Source organism: Salmo salar, chromosome ssa10, assembly GCF_905237065.1.
Source record: "Salmo salar chromosome ssa10, Ssal_v3.1, whole genome shotgun sequence".
Classification (NCBI taxonomy): domain Eukaryota; kingdom Metazoa; phylum Chordata; class Actinopteri; order Salmoniformes; family Salmonidae; genus Salmo; species Salmo salar.
In genome coordinates, this window is record NC_059451.1 from 116,089,652 (window position 1) to 116,116,089 (window position 26,438).

The 26,438-nt window shown below is 44.4% G+C and overlaps 1 protein-coding gene across 5 annotated transcripts in view; it reads right to left on the minus strand.

The window, feature by feature from the left end:
• Nucleotides 1–6,367: 6,367 nt before the first annotated feature.
• The window catches only part of LOC106561641 (contactin-1a), a 164,364-nt gene continuing 144,293 nt past the window's right edge, over nucleotides 6,368–26,438 (minus strand). For all 5 annotated transcript variants that reach the window (XM_014125783.2, XM_014125784.2, XM_045688469.1 and 2 more), the window contains 8 exons: nucleotides 23,093–23,242; nucleotides 22,066–22,136; nucleotides 20,543–20,777; nucleotides 18,814–18,917; nucleotides 17,901–18,090; nucleotides 17,271–17,383; nucleotides 16,800–16,956; nucleotides 6,368–9,437 (listed from right to left, as the gene is read on the minus strand). In XM_014125783.2, the coding sequence (XP_013981258.1) occupies nucleotides 9,358–9,437; nucleotides 16,800–16,956; nucleotides 17,271–17,383; nucleotides 17,901–18,090; nucleotides 18,814–18,917; nucleotides 20,543–20,777; nucleotides 22,066–22,136; nucleotides 23,093–23,242 (1,100 nt within the window). In that variant the 3' untranslated portion in view covers nucleotides 6,368–9,357. The remainder of the gene's footprint in view (nucleotides 9,438–16,799; nucleotides 16,957–17,270; nucleotides 17,384–17,900; nucleotides 18,091–18,813; nucleotides 18,918–20,542; nucleotides 20,778–22,065; nucleotides 22,137–23,092; nucleotides 23,243–26,438) is intronic.

A 26,438-nucleotide genomic window follows, 5' to 3' on the forward strand; every position in this document is an offset into this window, starting at 1 on the left:
GCCACTGGTCTGAGTGTCCCTGTCTGCCTGGTGCTTGACTTGGGCAGGAGCTCACCGGAACTGAATACCGGCACCTCACATTTTCTACTGCTTGAGTTCCTGCACCTCTTATAGAAACTTAAAGTACGTCGGAGCTCCTGCATCTAAATATAAACACACTACCGGCAACCAAATTTAGTACTGCCACCTATTTCAGTCCAAGTCAAACACTGCTAGTGATTCCACACCACGCTGCCCATGGTCCTCCTCATACATTTGAGGAAAAAGTAAAACAATGATACAAATCCTCCTTGTCAATAAATCTAACCAAGGCAGTCAGATTAACTTCCTTGTAAGACAATCAAAGTTTGTTGTACATCACAATTGAAGTGTACTACTTGAACTCTGGTTCTTGCAGATTCTTTCAGATTAAACTCAGTAGGATGTATCTGTAAATCTGACAATCTGATTTCCCTTATGATGTCAACAACAACAACAACAAAACAGTGCAATTGCCAGAAAACCACCTGGGATTTGACATATCACAGAGAGGCCATATGTTCAAGGTGATAAGCCAATTGATGTGATACACATTCAAGGAAAGGCTGTTCATCTCCTTCCTTTTCCCATAATCCTCCTGTGTATGTTCATGTGTGTGCAGAACTAAGAAATATTGAAGCCCTTTTGACTTGCAGGAATTTTCCTTGTCTTAATATGAATCTAAATCTAACCAATAGATAGGCTATTTAACAAAAGGGAAATGACATCAATCATTTTGATCTGAAATCATTATTGGATACAAGTTGGGAAGCAAAAAAATGTTGACTGCTGTTTCAGGTTCTGGCATAACATAAATAGGCTACTATCTTGAGATAACTTGTGTTATCTATAATGGAACACAGAGTTGCAACAATATCTCTGATCTCTCATCAGCTCTACCCTCTGGTAGTAAAAAGTGGCAGCTTTCTTTAGAGATGTTGAAGAAAGTGTTATTTCAAATAGAGAAATTACCACAAAAACAGTCCATCATTAGATACAGTACCATTAAAAAAGTATGTATATAGAAGCAAGAGTTCAGAATTAAAACATTTTAAATTAATACACTGCTCAAAAAAATAAAGGGAACACTTAAACAACACAATGTAACTCCAAGTCAATCACACTTCTGTGAAATCAAACTGTCCACTTAGGAAGCAACACTGATTGACAATACATTTCACATGCTGTTGTGCAAATGGAATAGACAACAGGTGGAAATTATAGGCAATTAGCAAGACACCCCCAATAAAGGAGTGGTTCTGCAGGTGGGGACCACAGACCACTTCTCAGTTCCTATGCTTCCTGGCTGATGTTTTGGTCACTTTTGAATGCTGGCGGTGCTTTCACTCTAGTGGTAGCATGAGACGGAGACTACAACCCACACAAGTGGCTCAGGTAGTGCAGCTCATCCAGGATGGCACATCAATGCGAGCTGTTGCAAGAAGGTTTGCTGTGTCTGTCAGCGTAGTGTCCAGAGCATGGAGGCGCTGCCAGGAGACAGGCCAGTACATCAGGAGACGTGGAGGAGGCCGTAGGAGGGCAACAACCCAGCAGCAGGACCGCTACCTCCGCCTTTGTGCAAGGAGGAGCAGGAGAAGCACTGCCAGAGCCCTGCAAAATGACCTCCAGCAGGCCACAAATGTGCATGTGTCTGCTCAAACGGTCAGAAACAGACTCCATGAGGGTGGTATGAGGGCCCGACGTCCACAGGTGGGGGTTGTGCTTACAGCCCAACACCGTGCAGGACGTTTGGCATTTGCCAGAGAACACCAAGATTGGCAAATTCGCCACTGGCGCCCTGTGCTCTTCACAGATGAAAGCAGGTTCACACTGAGCACATGTGACAGACGTGACAGAGTCTGGAGACGCCGTGGAGAACGTTCTGCTGCCTGCAACATCCTCCAGCATGACCGGTTTGGCGGTGGGTCAGTCATGGTGTGGGGTGGCATTTCTTTGGGGGCCTGCACAGCCCTCCATGTGCTCGCCAGAGGTAGCCTGACTGCCATTAGGTACAGAGATGAGATCCTCAGACCCCTTGTGAGACCATATGCTGGTGCGGTTGGCCCTGGGTTCCTCCTAATGCAAGACAATGCTAGACCTCATGTGGCTGGAGTGTGTCAGCAGTTCCTGCAAGAGGAATGCATTGATGCTATGGACTGGCCCGCCCGTTCCCCAGACCTGAATCCAATTGAGCACATCTGGGACATCATGTCTCGCTCCATCCACCAACGCCACGTTGCACCACAGACTGTCCAGGAGTTGGCGGATGCTTTAGTCCAGGTCTGGGAGGAGATCCCTCAGGAGACCATCTGCCACCTCATCAGGAGCATGCCCAGGCATTGTAGGGAGGTCATACAGGCATGTGGAGGCCACACACACTACTGAGCCTCATTTTGACTTGTTTTAAGGACATTACATCAAAGTTGGATCAGCCTGTAGTGTGGTTTTCCACTTTAATTTTGAGTGTGACTCCAAATCCAGACCTCCATGGGTTGATAAATTGGATTTCCATTGATTATTTTTGTGTGATTTTGATGTCAGCACATTCAACTATGTAAGGAAAAAAGTATTTTAATAAGATTATTTATTTCATTCAGATCTAGGATGTGTTGTTTAAGTGTTCCCTTTATTTTTTTTAGCAGAATATTTTAGTGAAAATATTGAGTATGTTTTCACAATCACATGTTAGCCCTCTTTGTTTATAGCATGCGGGGTGCGATATCTAATATTAAGGAAATCTCGAAGTTCTGCTCGCCTGACTTAGAATACCTCTTGATAAGCTAGTGGCTGGTGACTTTATTGCAGGAAAACTGAAATCCATTTTACCTCATTTCTACCAGCATGTCACCTGTACAACGAGAAGCGGAAAAAAACCTCTAGATCATCTTTACTCCACACACAGAGACTCATACAAATCTCTCCTTCGCCCTCCATTTGGCAAATCTGACCATAACTCTATCCTCCTGATTCCGGCCTACAAGCAAAAACTCAAACAGGAAGTACTAGTGACACGCTCAATACGGAAGTAGTTCAATGAAACGGATGCTAAGCTGCAGGACTGTTTCGCTAGCACAGACTGGAATATGTTTTGTGATTCATCGGATAGCATTGAGGAGTTTACCACATCAGTCACCGGATTCATTAATAAGTGTATCGACGACATCGTCCCCACAGTGACGGTAGGTATATATCCCAACCAAAAGCCATCGATTACAGGCAACATCCACACTGAGCTAAATGCTGGAGCTGCCGCTTCAAGGTGCGGGACACTAATCCAGACGATTATAAGAAATCCTGCTAAGTCCTTTGACGAACCATCAAACAGGCAAAGCGTCAAGACAGGACCAAGATCGAATCCTACTACACCGGCTCTGACTCTTGTCGGATGTGGTAGGGCTTGCAAACTATCATGGATTACAAATGAAAACCCAGCCGCGAGCTGTCCAGTGACGCAAGCCTTCCAGACGAGCTAAATACCTTCTATGCTCGATTTGAGGCTAGCAGAACTGAACCATGCATGAGAGCACCAGCCGTTCCGTAGGAATGTGTGATCATGCTCTCCATAGCCGATGTAAGAGGTTAACATTCACATGGCCGCAGTGCCAGACGCAATTTTTGAAATACATTTTTTATTTAACCTTTATTTAACTAGGCAAGTCTAGAACAAATTCGTATTACCAGGACGCGTACTCAGAGCATGTGCTGACCAGCTGGCAAGTGACTACACTGACATTTTCAACCTCTCCCTGACCCGGGCTGTAATACCAACATGTTTCAAGCAGACAACCATAGTCCGTGTTACCAAGAACGCCAAGCTAACTTGTCTAAATGACTATCGCCTCATTGCACTCACATCTGTAGCCATGAAATGCTTTAAAAGGCTGGTCAGGGCTCATATCAACACCATTATCCCAGACACCCAGGACCCACTCCAATTCGCATACCGCCCTAACAGATCCACAGATGAGGCAATCTCTATTGCACTCCACACTGCCCTCTCCCACCTGGACAAAATGAACACCTACATGAGAATGCTGTTCATTGACTACAGCTCAGCGTTCAACACCATAGTGTCCTTCAAGCTCATCAGTAAACTAAGGACCCTGGGATTAAATGGCTCTCTCTGCAACTGGATCCTGGACTTCCTGACGGGCTGTCCCCAGGTGATGAGGATAGGCAACAACACATCTTCCACACTGACCATCAACACAGGGGCCCCTCAGGGGTGCGTGCTCAGTCCCCTCCTGTACTCCCTGTTCACCCACGACTGGGCGGCCACGCACGACTCCAACACCATCATTAAGTTTGCAGATGACACGACAGTGGTAGGCCTGATCACCGATGACGATGACCCATCCACATCGACCATGGGCTGTAGTGGAGCAAGTTGACAGCTTCACTAAGGAATTATCATAGTCCAAACACACCAACACAGTCATGAAGAGGGCACGGCAATGCCTGTTACCCCTCAGGAGGCTGAAAAGATTCAGCGGGAGCCCTCAGATCCTCAACAAGTTATACAGATGCACCATTAATAGCATCTTCACTGGCTGCATCACCGCTTGGTATGGCAACTGCTTGGCATCCGACCGCAAGGCGTTACAGGGGGTAGGGCGTACGTCCCAGTACATCACTGGGGCCAAGCTTTCTGCCATCCAGGACCTCTATACCAGGCGGTGTCAAAGGAAGGCCCTAAAAATCTTAAGACTTAAGACTGCTAAATAGTTAACCAATAGCTACCCAGACTCTCTGCATTGACCCTTTTTGCACTCTCTCTTTTGACTCATCACATAGTCACTTTATCCCTACCTGTATGTACATATCTACCTCAATTACCTCCTACACCTGCACATCAACTCAGTACTGGTACATGTGTATATAGCCAAGTTATCGTTAGTCATTGTGTATTTATTCCTTGTGTTATTATTTTTTCTACTTTTTCTCTTTGTTTTTCTCTGTATTGTTGGGAAGGACTCGTAAGTAAGCATTTCACTCAATCTACACCTGTTGTTTACCAAGCATGTGACAAATACAATTTTATTAAATTTGATTTGTTCCATGAAAATGTCCTGAATCCCAAACCTGCAATGGGGGATAAAAGCCTGATTACAAAAGTAAGAGGTCTGCCACAATGTAAATGTATTACTGGGGAAAAACTGCTTTCTCAATGGAGCTTTCCAATTGAGTAAAACCTAATGCATACCAAGAGGGCTGTACAAGGCCTGCACATCAGCAGTTCTAGAGCCGACAACCCCGCGCCCTCAGCGGTTAAGATCCAGGAATTCAATTGCTTTTCTAAATAGCTTTTCTAAATAGCTTTTTCTAAATAGCTTTTTCTAACACATTCTGCAACTCAGTAGGAAACAGAGACATCTACATTTATTGGGAAATACGATTGTAATTTACAAGTTTGTTTGACTCAGTCTAACAATCATGTTAAACTCATTTTTACTTCCTGGTTCTGATCAGCTGTTTTCCTGCGCTCTCCCAAAAGGCGTCCTTGGCCAGAGGTGCGCACAGTTATTGTTTGCTGTGACACTATTGGGAAAGTCAATTTGACCTAATATTGGACCAGATGGGGATATCCAGGAAACAATGTTTTGTGGGATGTGAAGAAGAATTCAGGGGGTAGCCCTGATCAGGACTCAAACCTGGGTCCAGCCAAGACCTTAAATGTTAAGCCAAGAGCTCTAAACCTCTTGACAAGCTTGCTAGGTGTTGTGTTAAGGTTGCTTCTACCCACTTCCGTCAGGAGAGTGTGTCCTCACGCTTCTCTATACTTAGTCCCTCAAGTGGAGCTCCTGAGGGTGCAGCGGTCTAAGGCACTGCATCTCAGTGCTTGAGCCATCACTACAGACACCCTGGTTCGAATCCAGGCTGTATCACAACCGGCCGTGATTGGGAGTCCCATTAGGCGGCGCACAATTGGTCCAGCGTCGTCTGGGTTTGGCCTGGGTAGGCCGTCATTGTAAATAAGAATTTGTTCTTAACTGACTTGCCTAGTTAAATAAAGGTTCAATTAAAAAAAATATGTTTAAGTGTAAACTACACCCATCTCCTATGGCCTAACAGGCACCATCCCAATTCTAACACCAATGTAGCAAATTCAGTGGGTAGACCCAACTGGGACTCAAACCCAGGTCCACCTTAACTGTTACACCAAGAGTTCCAAACCTCTTTACAAGTTCGTTATGTATTGGACTTGAGACTTCAAGCTACAAAATCTTTCAATACTGATAACTTAAAGTCTTGTAGCTTGAGGTCATAATCTTAGTTTTCTCATAAATCATGAACAGTTTCAGTAGCTACATACATTCAATATATAAAAAAGAAACAATTCACCTAAATGAATAGTTACAGTAACTATTATTTTATTGTTCTTTTTAAGTCCAGACAACGAGAGAGTCCAGTTTCACCCCTCCTTCTCAACATGTGTGATTCCTATTCATTACAGTATGAGCAAAGCACTGAACATTGTACAGCCAAACCCTGCATCATCAACCACAGTGGTAATGTCATCAAACCCCAACCAATCTTACAGTAAGGAATGAGACTGCAGGACTGACCCGTACTGAACCTACTGAATGAGTGAGATTCCTTTAGCCAGTTAAGGTTTTTCTCTCGAAAACCTTAACCCCCATTACGATGGAAAAATTCCAGAAACTTTCCCCAAATTCCCAGAAATTCTGGTTTGAGGATTTCTGGAAAAATCAGGGAATTTATTGAAAGGTTTCCTAATTTTACAACTACAACAAACTGCCCTACATAGACTTCCCCTTGAGATGACTGGCTTGAGGCAACTAATGCACATGTTAGGCTTATCTAGAGAAAGTACAGTATGCATACATTATACAGTCTCTGACATAAAGGGATTTCACTCATGACGGAATTAATGTTTATTATTGTTTACCACAAAGGCAGTTGAGTTCATATGAAGCTGATAGGAAGTTGCCTGAATGTATGACTGTACGTTGACTCATTGCAATGTATGGATGGAGTTTTTTTTTACCGTACAGGCCTATACCTCTCGTTTCCAATGTCATGCATGTTAGAGGATGTAGTAATAGCAACCGTTTCCATAGCGTTCATTTTCTTAGCAACCGTTTCCTTCGAAATAACAAATAAGTTCAAGGCATTCATGCATTTGGCAACTCTTTCGATGATTTGTTGCATGAGTGGAAACTGGGAAAAGCACTTTGTGGTGGATGTTTTGTTGATATAGTCACAATGTATATAGAAGAAGCATGGCTTCTGGTCCAGGGAGCTACCTTAACCTTGCGTTACCAAGCCACACGTATCTCCGTGGACCAGAGCTGGTAGAAGAATGGCTAGCATCACTCAGTCACACTGAACATGTATTCGCAGAGCAATCAAAAACACATAATTTTCAGTGGTACATGATCATAATAAACCTCTACTGTTGAACCAGTGGTGGGTCATCAGGATGAAATATATTAATCACAAACATAAACAAAAACAACAACACCAATTGATAATGCATCCTGTATACAGTATAACTCTGATCACACTCATGTTATTGATAAAAATACAAAACAATGTTGCAAAAATAGTAGGACAAATGTATGAGCTTCAGATGGTTATTCTCAGATATTGATTTTGATCGTTTATTTTGTTTCTCTTGTGCTTTGCACCAGTTTATGGACAATGATACACGATAATAGCATAACTGTTTTAGGCGCTAGGCAGGTTGTGTTATAGTTAATAAAATAGAAAGGACGATTGAAGATTCAGACAGACATTGTAATGTTACTGGACCGAGTGTGTATTACTGCAGAACTGTTAGCACTGCGATTCACACTGAGACATTGACTAATAAAGATATGAAAACATATAAAAGAGTTAAGACATAAAAAAGATGGCAACATTCTTTACAAAACACCAGCATTTATAGTCTACCACTGAAGTCTTAACGATACAGTCAAAACAAACAACTTTTTGTGCTCAATGTACTCTTTCATGGGATACTCCAACCATAGCAATAGAATCCTAAGAACAGGACAAAAAGAATGGCAAATACCCATTCTAGAATTCTATTTATGATTGCAAACTCAGTTTAATTATGGTTCCTCCAATTGGACACTTTAACAACATTGGACACACGACGGTCACAGGACAGTTGAGTGTCCTGACAACCAAACCAAATGCACCACTGTCACATATTGTTTATATCATGTTAGAAACTGCAGGTCTGATATGTTTTAAAGCTCATTTCCACAGTTATTCAATACATTCAACTTTACAAACACAGATGTACATGTGCTAAAAATGCAGGCATCACTCTGGCTAAGAAGTTTATCTTGTTTTGTCAGTAAACTCTTTCAGATACATGCAAACACTTCCAAACTGGTCTCCCATTAATTTAGAGAAAGTTATGAGTTGGAAAGAAGCATGTTTTTTTGGGAGATAAAATCTATGTTTCTCAGAACAACGACGTTACAGCGTTAATAGTAGGCTATATGTACTTGATGTTTCTCAGAACAACGACGTTACAGCGTTAATAGTAGGCTATATGTACTTGTGAGATGGCAAAACCATAAACATTATTGCATATATTATATTAGCATGACATAAATTCCTCTTTTGTCTGATGATGTTTGATAATAAAACTCTGATGTATGCCAAGGACCTTGAGTAGAGATTTGATTTGACTGTATCTCTGTAAGTGGAGGGTGTGATTTACCTTGGAAAAAATGATTAAAAAGTACTAAGAAAAAGCCAATGAAATGCAATTGAAATATAAAGACAATTTGGTAAACTTGTAGACTTATCCTTCACAACTATATCACCTGCTTAGCTCATGCTTTATATAAGGAACGTAAACATTGTATTAATGATCCATAATGTCCTACATCAAATGAAACACACACTTCCAAGCTACTGCACCTTCATGAATGAACAAGAAAGGCCCTTATCACAATATATTTGAAAACAGTTACTTACAAACGTTGTGCAGTACTTCAGCACTCACACCTCACCCAGTTAGGAGCAAGTCATGGCATTGTGAAAGATAAGTGTAACTGTTTACATATAAGGCATATTGAAAAAGTTGAAAGACTTCCTTTTGACGCTCCTCCTTCAAAGATATTGTAGGTATGATTTAAGAGATATTCCAGATGTCATTCTTTGTCCTTTATACAAATTTCTTATTGTGTTTTTTTTCTTCCACAAACAAAGCCCTATTCCTCGAGGTGGGAATATGAGCCTTTGGCCTTCAGGGTGAAACCAAAGATTGTGGGAACCAAAGTCATCATAGGCGTCAACCTCACAGAGTCTCCTTCACTGGACTGGGCAGTGTAGACAGAGAAAGATGCACTACATTCAGAGGGCCAGCAGGCAAAACATAGCCACCAGGAGCAGAGAGGCCAGGCTGAGGGACTGGGTGACCATGACGGCTCCTCCTGGATGAAGATAGACAGAGACACAAAGACACACGTTTCGATTAGGATTTAATTTCATTTAATTACAGTTTTACAGACACAGAGCCAATATTGTGATGTTTCAATGATGTGTACATTTGTACAGAGACACAAAGCATGTTGGAGACGTTTTAGAGATATTGTGGGGAGACATTTGTCACAAAGTGCTTTACAGTAACTTTACAGCAAATGGTAAAAAGAGAACATACTGCAATCTATGCTCCTATGTGGTTTAGTGGAGACAATGTTTCAACCACTTTGTGTAGGTCTTCATATCATCCTATGTACCACTCTGAGAGCTCTCTCTGTGTGTGTGTGTGTGTGTGTGTGTGTGTGTGTGTGTGTGTGTGTGTGTGTGTGTGTGTGTGTGTGTGTGTGTGTGTGTGTGTGTGTGTGTGTGTGTGTGTGTGTGTGTGTGTGTGTGTGTGTGTGTGATATGGTGTGATATGGTGTGATATGGTGTGATATGGTGTGATATGGTGTGATATGGTGTGACATGTTCTCAATAAACCAAAGATTGGATTTGGAAGTTGTCTGACAATGGACCGTTTCGATGACATGTAAATTACTGGCTGATGCTTGTGGCTGACACTGCCTTTATTTTTTAAGGGAATTTTGTCTCTGCTCAATTCACAAATACTACATTCATAAAGGCTTGTTTTTATATCAATACCACTCCATTGAAAAGGCATTTGTGAGCTGCCTGGTCAGAGAGGTGCGTTGTGTAGCCTATTATTCATTCCTTGGCTGTCCTGTCAGTCATAAAATAGCAGGATTATTTCCCTGTCCTGTCAGTCATAAAATATCATTTGTCATAAAAGTCATTTGTCACTGTAAACCAGGGGGCCTATAGACAGGGGCTGTCACTAATGTTGTCATAGTTTATATTACTGTAGTAGACGAATAACATGGGTGGAGGGTCTTTACTGAAGTCTACAGTCATATAAGATGGGTGGAGGGTCTTTACTGAAGTCTACAGTCATAATAAGATGGGTGGAGGGTCTTTACTGAAGTCTACAGTCATATAAGATGGGTGGAGGGGTTTTAGTGGAGTCTACAGTCATATAAGATGGGTGGAGGGTCTTTACTGAAGTCTACAGTCATATAAGATGGGTGGAGGGTCTTTACTAAAGTCTACAGTCATATAAGATGGGTGGAGGGGTTTTAGTGAAGTCTACAGTCATATAAGATGGGTGGAGGGTCTTTACTGAAGTCTACAGTCATATAAGATGGGTGGATGGTCTTTACTGAAGTCTACAGTCATATAAGATGGGTGGAGGGTCTTTACTGAAGTCTACAGTCATATAAGATGGGTGGAGGGGTTTTAGTGGAGTCTACAGTCATATAAGATGGGTGGAGGGGTTTTAGTGAAGTCTACAGTCATATAAGATGGGTGGAGGGGTTTTAGTGGAGTCTACAGTCATATAAGATGGGTGGAGGGTCTTTACTGAAGTCTACAGTCATATAAGATGGGTGGAGGGGTTTTAGTGGAGTCTACAGTCATATAAGATGGGTGGAGGGTCTTTACTGAAGTCTACAGTCATATAAGATGGGTGGAGGGTCTTTACTGAAGTCTACAGTCATAAGATGGGTGGAGGGTCTTTACTGAAGTCTACAGTCATATAAGATGGGTGGAGGGGTTTTAGTGAAGTCTACAGTCATATAAGATGGGTGGAGGGGTTTTAGTGAAGTCTACAGTCATATAAGATGGGTGGAGGGTCTTTACTGAAGTCTACAGTCATATAAGATGGATGGAGGGGTTTTAGTGGAGTCTACAGTCATATAAGATGGGTGGAGGGTCTTTACTGAAGTCTACAGTCATATAACTTGCAGACTTGTTTACGCTGCTGTGCGTTTTGTTGCCGATCTTACTTTGCTACCTGATGGGTTTTTATTTTTTCATTACCGTATATTTTTACTTTTTCCCTCACTCAACTTTTTTCATTCAACTTTTTCACCCCGGAGGTTTTATCTGGACATGGTTCGTCAGGACTTCAAACAGCCGAAGCTAAGTAACATTAACATGATGCCTTCTAATTGCAGTCGTTGTACTTATAATATACAGGAGAACGATCGCCTTACGGCAAGGATAGCTGTGCTGCAAGCCCAGCTTCAGACGCGATCGTTAGGCAAGGGTAATTTCAGTGTAGGAAAGGATGAAACAGCGTCTGTGCCACCAGTAAGTACAGATAGTAACGTTAGTATAAACCCCCTCGCACGGTCCCCGCAGCCGGACATCTTTCTCATGGCTTCTGGAGGGAAACGCTGTAGGAATGCTCAACCGGTGTCGCTTATTCAGCCGACAGAAACTTTCAACCGGTTCTCCCCATTAAGCGAGTCGGAGTCGGAGGCCGAGACTTCTCTGGTCTCTACTCCTCCCGTTGTGGGGTCTGAGACGCCGACGGCTCCCACCATTAGCTCTGACAAATTGAAAACCCTAGACATTGGCGACTCCATTACCCGCAGTATTAGACTTAAAACTAATCATCCAGCGATCATACACTGTTTACCAGGGGGCAGGGCTACCGACGTTAAGGCTAATCTAAAGACGGTGCTGGCTAAAGCTAAAACTGGCGAGTGTAGAGAGTATAGAGATATTGTTATCCACGTCGGCACCAACGATGTTAGGATGAAACAGTCAGAGGTCACCAAGCGCAACATAGCTTCAGCGTGTAAATCAGCTAGAAAGATGTGTCGGCATCGATTAATTGTCTCTGGCCCCCTCCCAGTTAGGGGGAGTGATGAGCTCTACAGCAGAGTCTCACAACTCAATCGCTGGTTGAAAACTGTTTTCTGCCCCTCCCAAAAGATAGAATTTGTAGATAATTGGCCCTCTTTCTGGGACTCACCCACAAACAGGACCAAGCCTGGCCTGTTGAGGAGTGACGGACTCCATCCTAGCTGGAGGGGTGCTCTCATCTTATCTACGAACATAGACAGGGCTCTAACTCCTCTAGCTCCACAATGAAATAGGGTGCAGGCCAGGCAGCAGGCTGTTAGCCAGCCTGCCAGCTTAGTGGAGTCTGCCACTAGCACAGTCAGCGTAGTCAGCTCAGCTTTCCCCATTGAGACCGTGTCTGTGCCTCGATCTAGGTTGGGCAAAATTAAAAATGGCGGTGTTCGCTTTAGCAATCTCACTAGTATAAAGACCTCCTCCATTCCTGCCATTATTGAAAGAGATTGTGATACCTCACATCTCAAAATTGGGTTACTTAATGTTAGATCCCTCACTTCCAAGGCAGTTATAGTCAATGAACTAATCACTGATAATAATCTTGATGTGATTGGCCTGACTGAAACATGGCTTAAGCCTGATGAATTTACTGTGTTAAATGAGGCCTCACCCCCTGGTTACACTAGTGACCATACCCCCCCGTTCATCCGGCAAAGGCGGAGGTGTTGCTAACATTTACGATAGCAAATTTCAATTTACAAAAAAAAAACAATGACGTTTTCGTCTTTTGAGCTTCTAGTCATGAAATCTATGCAGCCTACTCACTCACTTTTTATAGCTACTGTTTACAGGCCTCCTGGGCCATATGCAGTGTTCCTCACCGAGTTCCCTGAATTCCTATCGGATCTTGTAGTCATAGCAGATAATATTCTAATTTTTGGTGACTTTAACATTCACATGGAAAAGTCCACAGACCCACTCCAAAAGGCTTTCGGAGCCATCATCGACTCAGTGGGTTTTGTCCAACATGTCTCTGGACCTACTCACTGCCACAGTCATACTCTGGACCTAGTTTTGTCCCATGGAATAAATGTTGTGGATCTAAATGTTTTTCCTCATAATCCTGGACTATCGGACCACCATTTTATTACGTTTGCAATTGCAACAAATAATCTGCTCAGACCCCAACCAAGGAGCATTAAAAGTCGTGCTATAAATTCTCAGACAACCCAAAGATTCCTTGATGCCCTTCCAGACTGCCTCTGCCTACCCAAGGACGTCAGAGGACAAAAATCAGTTAACCACCTAACCGAGGAACTCAATTTAACCTTGCGCAATACCCTAGATGCAGTTGCACCCCTAAAAACTAAAAACATCTGTCATAAGAAACTAGCTCCCTGGTATACAGAAAATACACGAGCTCTGAAGCAAGCTTCCAGAAAATTGGAACGGAAATGGCGCCACACCAAACTGGAAGTCTTCCGACTAGCTTGGAAAGACAGTACCGTGCAGTATCGAAGAGCCCTCACTGCTGCTCGATCATCCTATTTTTCCAACTTAATTGAGGAAAATAAGAACAATCCCAAATTTCTTTTTGATACTGTCGCAAAGCTAACTAAAAAGCAGCCTTCGCAAATGGAGGATGGCTTTCACTTCAGCAGTAATAAATTTATGAACTTCTTTGAGGAAAAGATCATGATCATTAGAAAGCAAATTACAGACTCCTCTTTAAATCTGGGTATTCCTCCAAAGCTCCATTGTCCTGAGTCTACACAACTCTGCCAGGACCTAGGATCAAGGGAGATACTAAAGTGTTTTAGTACTATATCTCTTGACGCAATGATGAAAATAATCATGGCCTCCAAACCCTCAAGCTGCATACTGGACCCTATTCCAACTAAACTACTGAAAGAGCTGCTTCCTGTGCTTGGCCCTCCTATGTTGAACATAATAAACGGCTCTCTATCCACCGGATGTGTACCAAGCTCACTAAAAGTGGCAGTAATAAAGCCTCTCTTGAAAAAGCCGAATCTTGATCCAGAAATTATAAAAAACTATCGGCCTATATCGAATCTTCCATTCCTCTCAAAAATTTTAGAAAAAGCTGTTGCACAGCAACTCACTGCCTTCCTGAAGACAAACAATGTATACGAAACGCTTCAGTCTGGTTTTAGACCCCATCATAGCACTGAGACTGCACTTGTGAAGGTGGTAAATGACCTTTTAATGACGTCAGACCGAGGCTCTGCATCTGTCCTCGTGCTCCTAGATCTTAGTGCCGCTTTTGATACCATCGATCACCACATTCTTTTGGAGAGATTGGAAACCCAAATTGGTCTACATGGACAAGTTCTGGCCTGGTTTAGATCTTATCTGTCGGAAAGATATCAGTTTGTCTCTGTGAATGGTTTGTCCTCTGACAAATCAATTGTAAATTTCGGTGTTCCTCAAGGTTCCGTTTTAGGACCACTATTGTTTTCACTATATATTTTACCTCTTGGGGATGTCATTCGAAAACATAATGTTAATTTCACTGCTATGCGGACGACACACAGCTGTACATTTCAATGAAACATGGTGAAGCCCCAAAATTGCCCTCGCTAGAGGCCTGTGTTTCAGACATAAAGAAGTGGATGGCTGCAAACTTTCTACTTTTAAACTCGGACAAAACAGAGATGCTTGTTCTAGGTCCCAAGAAACAAAGAGATCTTCTGTTGAATCTGACAATTCATCTGGATGGTTGTACAGTCGTCTCAAATAAAACTGTGAAGGACCTTGGCGTTACTCTGGACCCTGATCTCTCTTTTGAAGAACATATCAAGACTGTTTCAAGGACAGCTTTTTTCCATCTACGTAACATTGCAAAAATCAGAAATTTTCTGTCCAAAAATGATGCAGAACAATTAATCCATGCTTTTGTTACTTCTAGGCTGGACTACTGCAATGCTCTACTTTCCGGCTACCCGGATAAAGCACTAAATAAACTTCAGTTAGTGCTAAATACGGCTGCTAGAATCTAGACTAGAACCAAAAAATGTGATCATATTACTCCAGTGCTAGCCTCCCTACACTGGCTTCCTGTTAAGGCAAGGGCTGATTTCAAGGTTTTACTGCTAACCTACAAAGCATTACATGGGCTTGCTCCTACCTATCTTTCCGATTTGGTCCTGCCGTACATACCTACACGTACGCTACGGTCACAAGACGCAGGCCTCCTAATTGTCCCTAGAATTTCTAAGCAAACGGCTGGAGGTAGGGCTTTCTCCTATAGAGCTCCATTTTTATGGAATGGTCTGCCTACCAATGTGAGAGACGCAGACTCAGTCTCAACCTTTAAGTCTTTACTGAAGACTTATCTCTTCAGTAGGTCCTATGATTAAGTATAGTCTGGCCCAGGAGTGTGAAGGTGAACGGAAAGGCTGGAGCAACGAACCGCCCTTGCTGTCTCTGCCTTGCCGGTTCCCCTCTTTCCACTGGGATTCTCTGCCTCTAACCCTTTTACAGGGGCTGAGTCACTGGCCTACTGGTGTTCTTCCATGCCGTCCATGGGAGGGGTGCGTCACTTGAGTGGGTTGAGTCACTGACGTGGTCTTCCTGTCTGGGTTGGCGCCCCCCTTGGGTTGTGCCATGGCGGAGATCGTTGTGGGCTATACTCGGCCTTGTCTTAGGACGGTAAGTTGGTGGTTGGAGACATCCCTCTAGTGGTGTGGGGGCTGTGCTTTGGCAAAGTGGGTGGGGTTATATCCTGCCTGTTTGGCCCTGTCCGGGGTATCATCGGATGGGGCCACAGTGTCTTCTGATCCCTCCTGTCTCAGCCTCCAGTATTTATGCTGCAGTAGTTTATGTGTCGGGGGCTAGGGTCAGTCTGTTACATCTGGAGTATTTCTCTTGTCTTATCCGGTGTCCTGTGTGTATTTAAATATGCTCTCTCTAATTCTCTCTTTCTCTCGGAGGACCTGAGCCCTAGGACCATGCCTCAGGACTACCTGGTATGATGACTCCTTGCTGTCCCCAGTCCACCTGGCCGTGCTGCTGCTCCAGTTTCAACTGTTCTGCCTGCGGCTATGGAACCCTGACCTGTTCACCGGACGTGCTTGTTGCACCCTCGACAACTACTATGATTATTATTATTTGACCATGCTGGTCATTTATGAACATTTTAACATCTTGACCATGTTCTGTTATAATATCCACCCTGCACAGCCAGAAGAGGACTGGCCACCCCTCATAGCCTGGTTCCTCTCTAGGTTTCTTCCTAGGTTTTTGGCCTTTCTAGGGAGTTTTTCCTAGGGAGTTTTTCCTAGCCACCGTGCTTCTTTCACATGCTTTGCTTGCTGTTTGGGGTTTTAGGCTGGGTTTCTGTACAGCACTTTGAGAATATCAGCTGATGTACGAAGGGCTATATAAAAATAAATTTGATTTGATTTGATTTGATATAAGATGGGTGGAGGGGTTTTAGTGGAGTCTACAGTCATATAAGATGGGTGGGGGGTCTTTACTGAAGTCTACAGTCATATAAGATGGGTGGAGGGGTTTTAGTGAAGTCTACAGTCATATAAGATGGGTGGAGGGTCTTTACTGAAGTCTACAGTCATATAAAATGGGTGGAGGGGTTTTAGTGGAGTCTACAGTCATATAAAATGGGTGGAGGGGTTTTGATTGATGTTTACCTGAGATGCGTACTTGGGCCACAGCCCCATCTCCTCCCTCGCTATGCGCCCTGACCTCCACTACGCAGTCCCCGTCCCTGGGCATGGGCAAGTCTATGGACCGCTTCCCTGTGGTATACAGTATACCTGTGGAGAGGCCAGCCTTCCTGTACAAGACCTGTATGGAGACCAACAGACAGAGAGAGACAGACAGATATACAGACAGAGACAGACAGCATTAGATATCTGTTCATATGGTCATTCTAAGGAGTTGTGACCTCAAGGCAGGTACTTGAGTAAACTGTATGTTGTGTTCAGTAAGATGTACTTTTTAGCTCAGTTGTGTATTGAATGCTGCGGCTTTAAGAAACCTGTTACGTCAAATGTACGTACAGTATGTGACGAATGCTCCAGAGAAACACATCAGTTAAGTACAGACTTTCAGCTTGAAATGCACTACAAGCTCCCATGCATTTGGTAAAATGCACACACCTTGTATCCATCTATTGTTGACTCGTTGGCCAAAGGTTCGACATGTTCCCAGGCGATGTTTACTGACGTTCCTTTCAGCTTTTTACTGATTATTTTAGGAGGCCGGCTTGGCGCTGGAGAAAAACAGAAGCCAAATAGTTCTACAGTGTAAAGATCATGTGAAAATCAGAAACTCAGAATTAGGGTTTCAGACCGTCATACCGTTTCTGTACCATATTGGGGTACCAGAAGTGCACACACAGGGCACTCTCCCCCCCCCCAAAAAATAAATAAATAAATATATTATTATTCTTCTAGTTATAAGGCGTAACTCGCACCCCCACAGCCCCTGCTGCGGGGGGCAGGCGTGCCCCAAACCTCAAAAACTGAAATACAAATAATAATGTGTTTTGTTTAAACAGTATTGAAAATCCTACGTCAGTATTTTGAAACACCCCGGTATATGGTATATCACCAAATCCCTCTCAGAATATGCTGAAGATTACTGAGCTGAGGGACAGTTTCCCAGACATAGATAAAGCCTAGTCTTCCACTAAGACACCCTTTGCAATAGAGAAACTCCATTGATAATGTTTTTAGACTAGGCTTCATCTGTGTCCAGTGAACCGGCCCTGAGAGCGATGTACATACGGGCTTTTTTGGTGTAGATCTGGAAGTGATGGCTGGGAGGTCCATATCCGGCTGCATTGTAGGCCCTGACCTCTATGAGGTAGGGGGAGTTTGGCCTCATGTTCTCCAACCTTGTCTGGTTCTCTCTGCTGGACACCACTACCCTCTGACTGGATGCCTCTCTGTCCTCCACTTTCCTCCAGTACCGCACCTTGGCAGGAGGGGGGAGAGGGGGTGAAGGGGAGAAGGTGAGAAGAGGAGAGAGGAGGGGAGGGTGAGAGGGGGGAGGAGAGAGGAAGAGAGGAGGAGCGGGGGAGAAGAGGAGAGAGGGGCGAGAGGGAGGAGAGCAGCAGAGAGGGGGAAGAGGGTCACAGAAAGTCAATATACTGTGTACACAATTACAGAGCCTAAAATTTGTCCTGGTAAGATAACAATGTTCAAGAAAATGTCCGGGTAAGATAACAATGTTCAAGAAAATGTCCTGGTAAGATAAAAAGGGTCAAGGAAATGTCCTGGTAAGATAAAAAGGGTCAAGAAAATGTCCTGGTAACATAACAATGTTCAAGAAAATGTCCTGGTAACATAACAATGTTCAAGAAAATGTCCTGGTAAGATAAAAAGGGTCAAGAAAATGTCCCGGTAACATAACAATGTTCAAGAAAATGTCCTGGTAAGATAAAAAGGGTCAAGAAAATGTCCCGGTAAGATAAAAAGGGTCAAGGAAATGTCCTGGTAAGATAAAAAGGGTCAAGAAAATGTCCTGGCCCTATGATGCACCTCACCGTGCAGGTGCAAATACAACGGAGTACTCCATCGACATAACTAAGAGTTAGTTCAGTGTTTTGAGGTCTCTGGGTTGATGCATACAGGTTGCTTCTTCTTCTCCTATCTAATATACAGTCATGTTACTCCTCCTAGACACAGTACTACTGACCTGGTATCCTTCAACAGTGTGCTGGGTGACAGGGAGCCACCACACAATGGCCTCAGTGGCAGACAGCGCCCTGGCCTCCACACTGGTAGGGGCTTCGGATGGCACTGGTGGCACACACAGAGATATTATTTAAGACAGTATGAGACAGAGAGAGAGACAGAGAGAGACTGTTTATTATCTATTTGACTTGCTTTGGCAATGTAAACATATGTTTCCCATGCAGAGTAAAGCCCCTTAAATTGAAATTGAATTGAGAGAGAGTGAGACCCTGTCAAAGTATTCCCTCCATATACCCACCTACAGTAACTGTTGATTTTTTATGAATGTAATCTGCCCTTTATTTCATGTTGGTACCCAGTCTGACCCTGCCCATTCAGTCCTCTCTCAGTCTTGGTAAGGAGGCATCTGTTAAGAGGCATTAATCATTGCCTAGAACAAGCTCAGCGACAGAAATATCTTTCCTCATATTCTTTCTGTTGTCCAACACTTTCCTCTGAGTTACGACCCATGACACACTCCCAGTGTATCCGCTCCAGGAGAGAGAGAGAGAGAGGTCCACACGTCATCAGGCTCGGCTCATACCTAACACTTCTACCCTCTTTTACACTCCCAAACAGCGTTACCACGGCAACTGAGCATCTCTCCGTAACCCCGGGTTGCCCATGGTTATCTTGATTGTCTGTCAGCTGAAGTTAATAAGTAGGCTGAATGCTTGACATCCCTGGGGGCGAATTATCAGCTTTCTGGTTCATGCTGCTACAGAGATCATGATAATCCCACTCTGATGAGGGATGGAGGAGGGAGGGAGGTGAGGGAGGGAGAGTAGGAGGGAGATGAGGGAGAATTGGAGGGAGGGATGTGAGGGTAGGGTAGGAGGGAGGTGAGGGTAGAAGGGAGATGAGGGTAGGATGGAGGTGAAGGTAGGAGGGAGGGTAGGGAGGGAGGGAGGGATGTGAGGTGAGGGAGGGAGGGAGGGTTGAGATGGAGAGAGGGAGGGTTGGAGGGAGGTGAGGGTGGGAGGTGAGGGTTGGAGGGAGGTGAGGGTAGGAGGGAGGTGAGGGTGGGAGGGAGGTGAGGGTGGGAGGGAGACAGGGGTGGAAGGGAGTTGAGGGTGGGAGGGAGGGAGGTTTGGAGGGAGGTGATAGAGGGTAGGAGGGAGCTGAAGGTGGGAGGTGAGGGAGGGGGGTAAGGGTGAGAGGGAGGTGAGGGTGGGAGGAAGGGAGGTGAGGGTGGGAGGGAGATAGGGGTGGGAGGGTGGGAGGGAGGTGAGGGAGGGAGGGAGGGAGGGAGGTTTGGAAGGAGTGAGGGAGGGTAGGAGGGAGATGAGGGTGGGAGGTGAGGGTGGGAGGGAGGTGAGGGAGGGTAGGAGGGAGGGAGATGAGGGTGGGAGGTGAGGGGGAGGGAGGGAGGTGAGGGTGGGAGGGAGTTGAGGGTGGGAGGGAGGTTTGGGTAGGAAAGGTTTGCATTCTAAAGCTATTACAATTCTCCACATTCATCATTAGTTATTAAGTATTTCCCACTCAATTAAAAATTCACTGTGCTGATAAGTAATTGACACTGACAGATTGAAACAGCTGAGCGATAGGAAGGTGTGGGTTTCTGAAGAGACCCCCGTCTCTTTACGTTGCGGACAGAATACAATGATCTGTGGTCCGTTTTTCTGTTTTCCCACGTAGAATTAAGGTTGGGCTTTCCATGAGGAGTAAGCTGATCTTAGATCTGTGCTTACCGTCCTGTGCAGAGTAGATGACAGCCGTGAGACTATAGGGTCCTTCTCCTTTAATGTTGAAAGCCTTGACTTTGACCTGGAACTCTGTGGAGGCGGGGATGGATGAGTCTTTGTGGACGTAGTGTTTAGCCTCGGGGTCTACCACAGTCACCTTCATCCAGTCGTAGACATCGTGAGGCTTGAAGGCGATGATGTAGCCAAAGTTACGGCCGTAGTAGTACTGCGGCTGCACCGGCTGGAGGTAGAGGGAACGGGAAATAGAGTTGAACAGTTAACAATAAGAGAACGATCCACACAGGACCTTGTTGTCTATCGACAGGCGGTGTCACCTCTTCATGGTCCATCCTTGCTGACAGAGTTATGCCAAGTGAAAAGAAAATGTCCAGGATCAAAATAAGGAGTTATAATCTCTCTAAAATGGGTTTATATAATATATAATATTATTCTAGTTATCATGACGACTGTGTCTCTAAGAGACTGTTTATTCCAAAGTTATGACACCCTTATTATTAGACCAGCCTGTCCAGCCTCTCCCTTGCCTCACTTCCTTGATTTATTAGACCAGCCTGTCCAGCCTCTCCCGTGCCTCACTTCCTTAATTTATTAGACCAGCCTGTCCAGCCTCTCCCGTGCCTCACTTCCTTGATTTATTAGACCAGCCTGTCCACCCTCATCTCCTAGTTTGGCTCAGGCCCCATCAAACCAAATGTCCTGCATGATGTACATGCATCAGGCACTACACATTACACACACACACACACACACACACACACACACACACACACACACACACACACACACACACACACACACACACACACACACACACCTGACCTTTAAACACAAGCTTCATCACATCAACCAACTGCTGTAAGATTGATGCTGCCAGGCAATCTGCCCAAGACACCTATAGGAATTTGTCAGAGGGAAACACAGAAATGGAGGCTAGCTAATGGTTGATATCAATCATTTATTGTTTTGCTGGTGATTGTGTTGTGAGTCTGAACAAGTGAGAGAGTAAAGGCAGATACAAAAGCACTTCTGGTTGACAGTCATTCCTTCAAACCGTACTGTTATGGATGTGCTGTGGTCTGACGTCTATTCTCGCCTCTTCTTACAGGAACATAGCTTCCTCTAGGAACAGGTGGCAGGTAGCCTAGCGGTTAAGAGCATTGGGCCAATAACCGCAAGATCGCTGGTTCAAATCCCTAGGTGAAAAATCGGCCAATGGGCCCTTAAGCAAGGTACTCAACCCTAATCGCTCTGGATAAGAGCATCTGCTAAAATGTAAAAATAGCTAACATAGCTATTCTGCACTGCCTTGCAAGAAGGACATAGCAAAAACGACATGTATTTTGCACACGCTGCAGTTTAATTTGAATTGAAATCAAACTTCTGCTCTTGCTTGTCTATATTGGCTTGCTCCTGGCTGCTGTCAGATCAGATTTAGGAGAAAAGCTGAGTTTGTGGCCACAGTCCACTGGCAGAGACAGAAATAAAGATGGCGCATTGGCTAGACCTACCGTCCAAGTGATGGTCAGCTCCTTGCTGGTCCCGCCACCGCCGCCAATGTCTGAGGGCGCCACCACGGGAACTACAACGAGACAGGAGATGCCAAGCTCTGAGTTCACATTCACAGGCCAGTATTCACAAAGCACATCTGAGTGTTGAGCTAGGATAGTTGATCACAGAGTGCTGATCTAGGATCAGGTCCTGCCTGTCGATATAATCCTATTCATTACGATCAAAAAAGGTCAAACTGATCCTAGTCCTATTCTGAGACTCTTTGTGAACACTGGCCATTGTCCACACAGCACAATGCCAAAAAACATAGACTGTACCCTTCAGTTGGCACTAGCACTGATGCAGCATCGGCTTTATAAATATCACATCAATATCACTAGTGCTGCCAATTTCAACACCTTAAACGTTCCTATGGGACCGATGTCACACTGGCTTTCGATCTTCTAATCTCATCTGTCATGGTTTAGTAAGATATGTTCTGTTATCTCATCTGTCATGGTTTAGTAAGATATGTTCTGTTATCTCATCTGTCATGGTTTAGTAAGATATGTTCTGTTATCTCATCTGTCATGGTTTTAGTACAGCGGTGTATAGTACTTAAGTAAAAATACTTGAACGTACTACTTAAGCAGTTTTTTGTCTGGTTTGCTTATTATAAGGAATTTGAAATTATTTATACTTTTGATACTTAAGTATATTTTAGACTTTTACTCAAGTAGGATTTTACTGGGTGACTTTCACTTTTACTTTAGTCATTTTCTATTAAGGTATCTTTACTTTTACTCAAGTATGACAATTGGGTACTTTTTCCACCACTGGTTTAGTAAGACGTGTTCTAGCAAATATTATTGTTTTTAGAATTGTTACTTTAGGCCTACATTTTCAATGTTAAACTTAAAACCAGATTCCCTGTGTTCGTCTGCTGAGCTAAAGCCTAGGCATTAGCTGGGGTAGCGAAGACTTCAGAACTAAGGCAAGGTGACTCAGGATGCCATGATGGTTCAGCACCAGGTCCATTACCCTTACCTGCCTCCAACGTGGTGACTTTGGGAGAGGGGCTGCTGGGGTCTCCTGTCCCCAGGGTGTTGGTAGCTATCACCCTAAACTCATACTCTGTCCAGGGAAACAGGTCCACCACCATGGCTGTCTCTGCATTGCCTTCCACATCCGGAGGAGCTACAAAGACAGAGATACAGTGCATTCGGAAAAAATTCAGACCTCTTGCATTTTTCCACATTTTGTTAAGTTACAGCCTTCTTCTGAAATGGATTAAAAAAAATCCTCATCAATCTACATATAATACCCCATAATGACAAAGCAAAAACAGGTTAAGTAATTTTTGCAAATGTATTGAAAATAAAAAACTGAAATACCGTATTTACATAAGTATTCATACCCTTTGCTATGAGACTTAAAGATGGCGCCGAAGAACATGGCTGATGTTTTACATTCTCCCAACCGATTGTGCAATTTTGTAATTTTTTTAGCATTTTGTGTAAACTTCTTTTTTTACTTATTGTGTACATAATGTTGCTGCTACCGTCTCCTATGACCGAAAATAACTTCTGGAAAAGCGATTAATCACCGCGGACTGGAAGAAACTTTTTCCTTTAACGAGTCCGACGAGAAGGATATCCTGCTTTCACTGGAACAGGCCCAGATCCACGCATTTTGCGTGAAGAAAAGACGTCGGCGTAACGGCGTTCGTCGGAAGAAGGGGACCAAAGCGCAGCGTGGTAAGTGCTCATGATTTATTAAACAAAGCAACACTCTAACAAAAATAACAAAACGAAAAGCCAACAGTTCCGTCAGGTACAAAATACAAAACAGAAAACAACTACCCACAAACACAGGTGGGAAAAGGCTGCCTAAGTATGATTCACAATCAGAGACAACGAGAGACAGCTGCCTCTGATTGGAAACCATACTCGGCCAAAACAAAGAAATAGAATGCATAGAATGCCCACCCCACACCCCGACCTAACCAAATAGAGAAAAAACACGGCTCTCTAAGGTCAGGGCGTGACAGCCGGAAAAGGGGACGCAGATCGGGGATCCTTCTGAGAAGCCGGAGGCGAGTGAGTAAACTCCCAATGCCTTCCATTCTCCTTGCAATTGTGCAATCGTTAGAAAATAAAATTGATGACCTACTATTTAGATTATCCTACCAAAACTGTAACATCTAATGTTTCACCGAGACGTGGCTGAACAAAGAAACTGACAAAAAAAGAGCTGGCGGGATTTTCCATGCACCGGCAGAACAGAGACGCTACCTCTGGTAAGACGAGGGGTGGGGGAGTGTCTTTTTGTCAATAACAGCTGGTGCGCAATGTCTAATATTAAAGAAGTCTCGAGGTATAGCTCACCTGAGGTAGAATACCTCATGATAAGCTGTCGACCACACTATCTACCAAGAGAGATCTCATCTGTATTATTCGCAGCCGTCTATTTACCACCACACAGCGAAGCTGGCACTAAGACTGCTCTCAACCAACTCTAAAAGGCCATAAGCAAAGAAGAAAATGCCCACCCAGAAGCGGCGCTCCTAGTGGCCGGGGACTTGTGCAACAAGGGAAAAGAAAATCCTAGAACACCTTTACTTCACACACAGAGATGCATACAAAGCTCTCCCCCGCTGTCCATTCAGCAACTCTGACCCCAATTCTGTCCTCCTGATTCCTGCTTACAAGCAAAAACTAAAGCAGGAAGTACCAGTAACTAGCTCAATACGGAAGTGGTCAGATGACACGGATGCTACACTACAGGACTGTTTTGCTAGCACAGACTGGAATATGTTCCGGGATTCATCCAATGGCGTTGAGGAATATACCACCTCAGTCATCGGCCTCATCAATAAGTGCATCAATGACGTCATCCCAACAGTGACTGTACGTATATATCCCAACCAGAAGCCATGGATTACAGGCAACATCCACATCGAGCTAAAGGCTAGAGCTGCCGCTTTCAAAGAGCGGGAGATTAATCCGGACGCTTATAAGAAATCCCGCTATGCCCTCAGACAAACCATCAAACAAGCAAAGTGTTAATACAGGATTAAGATTGAATCATACTATACCGGCTCTGACGCTCGTCGGATGTTACGGACTACAAAGGGATACCCAGACGTGAGCTGCCCAATGACGTGAGCCTACAGACGAGCTAAATGCCTTTTATGCTCGCTTCGAGGCAAGCAACACTAGAGCATGCACGAGAGCACCAGCTGTTCTGGATGACTGTGTGATAATGCTCTCGGTAGCCGATGTGAACAAAACCTTTAAACAGGTCAACATTCACAAAGCCGCTGGGCCAGACAGATTACCAGGACGTGTACTCAAAGCATGCGCAGACCAACTGGCAAGTGTCTTCACTGACATTTTCAACCTCACCCTGACCGAGTCTGTAATACCTACATGTTTCAAGCAGACCACCATAGTCCCTGTGCCCAAGGAAGCGAAGGTAACCTGCCTAAATGATTACTGCCCCGTGGCACTCACGTCGGAAGCCATGAAGTGCTTGAAAGGCTGGTCATGGCTCACATCAACAGCATCCTCCCGGACAACCTAGACCCACTCCAATTCGCATACCGCCCCAACAGATCCACAGACGACGCAATCTCAATTGCACTCCACACCACCCTTTCTCACCTGGACAAAAGGAACACCTATATGTGAATGCTGTTCATCGACTACAGCTCAGCGTTCAACACCATAGTGCCCACGAAGCTCATCACTAAGCTAAGGACTCTGGGACTAAACACCTCCCTCTTCAACTGGATCCTGCTTCCTGACGGGCCGCCCCCAGGTGGTAAGAGTAGACAACAACACGTCTGCCACGCTGATCCTTAACACTGGGGCCCTGTTCACCCACGACTGTGTGGCAAAACACAACTCAAACACCATTATTAAGTTTGCTGACGACACAACAGTGGTAGGCCTGATCACCGACAACGATAAGACGGCCTATAGGGGGAGGTTAGAGAACTGTCAGTTTGGTGCCAGGACAACAACCTTTCCCTTAATGTGAGCAAGACAAAGGAGCTGATCGTGGACTACAGGAAAAGGCGGGCCGAACAAGCCCCCATTAACATCGACAGGGCTGTAGTGGAGCGGGTCGAGAGTTTCAAGTTCCTTGGTGTCCACATCACCAACGAACTATCATGGTCCAAACATACCAAGACAGTCGTGAAGAGGGCACGACAAAATCTTTTCCACCTCAGGAGACTGAAAAGATTTGGCATGGGCCCCCAGAATTTCAAAAGGTTCTACAGCTGCACCATCGAGAGCATCCTGGCCAGTTGCATCCCCACCTGGTATGGCAACTGCTCGGCATCTGACCGTAAGACGCTACAGAGGGTAGTGCGAACGGCGCAGTA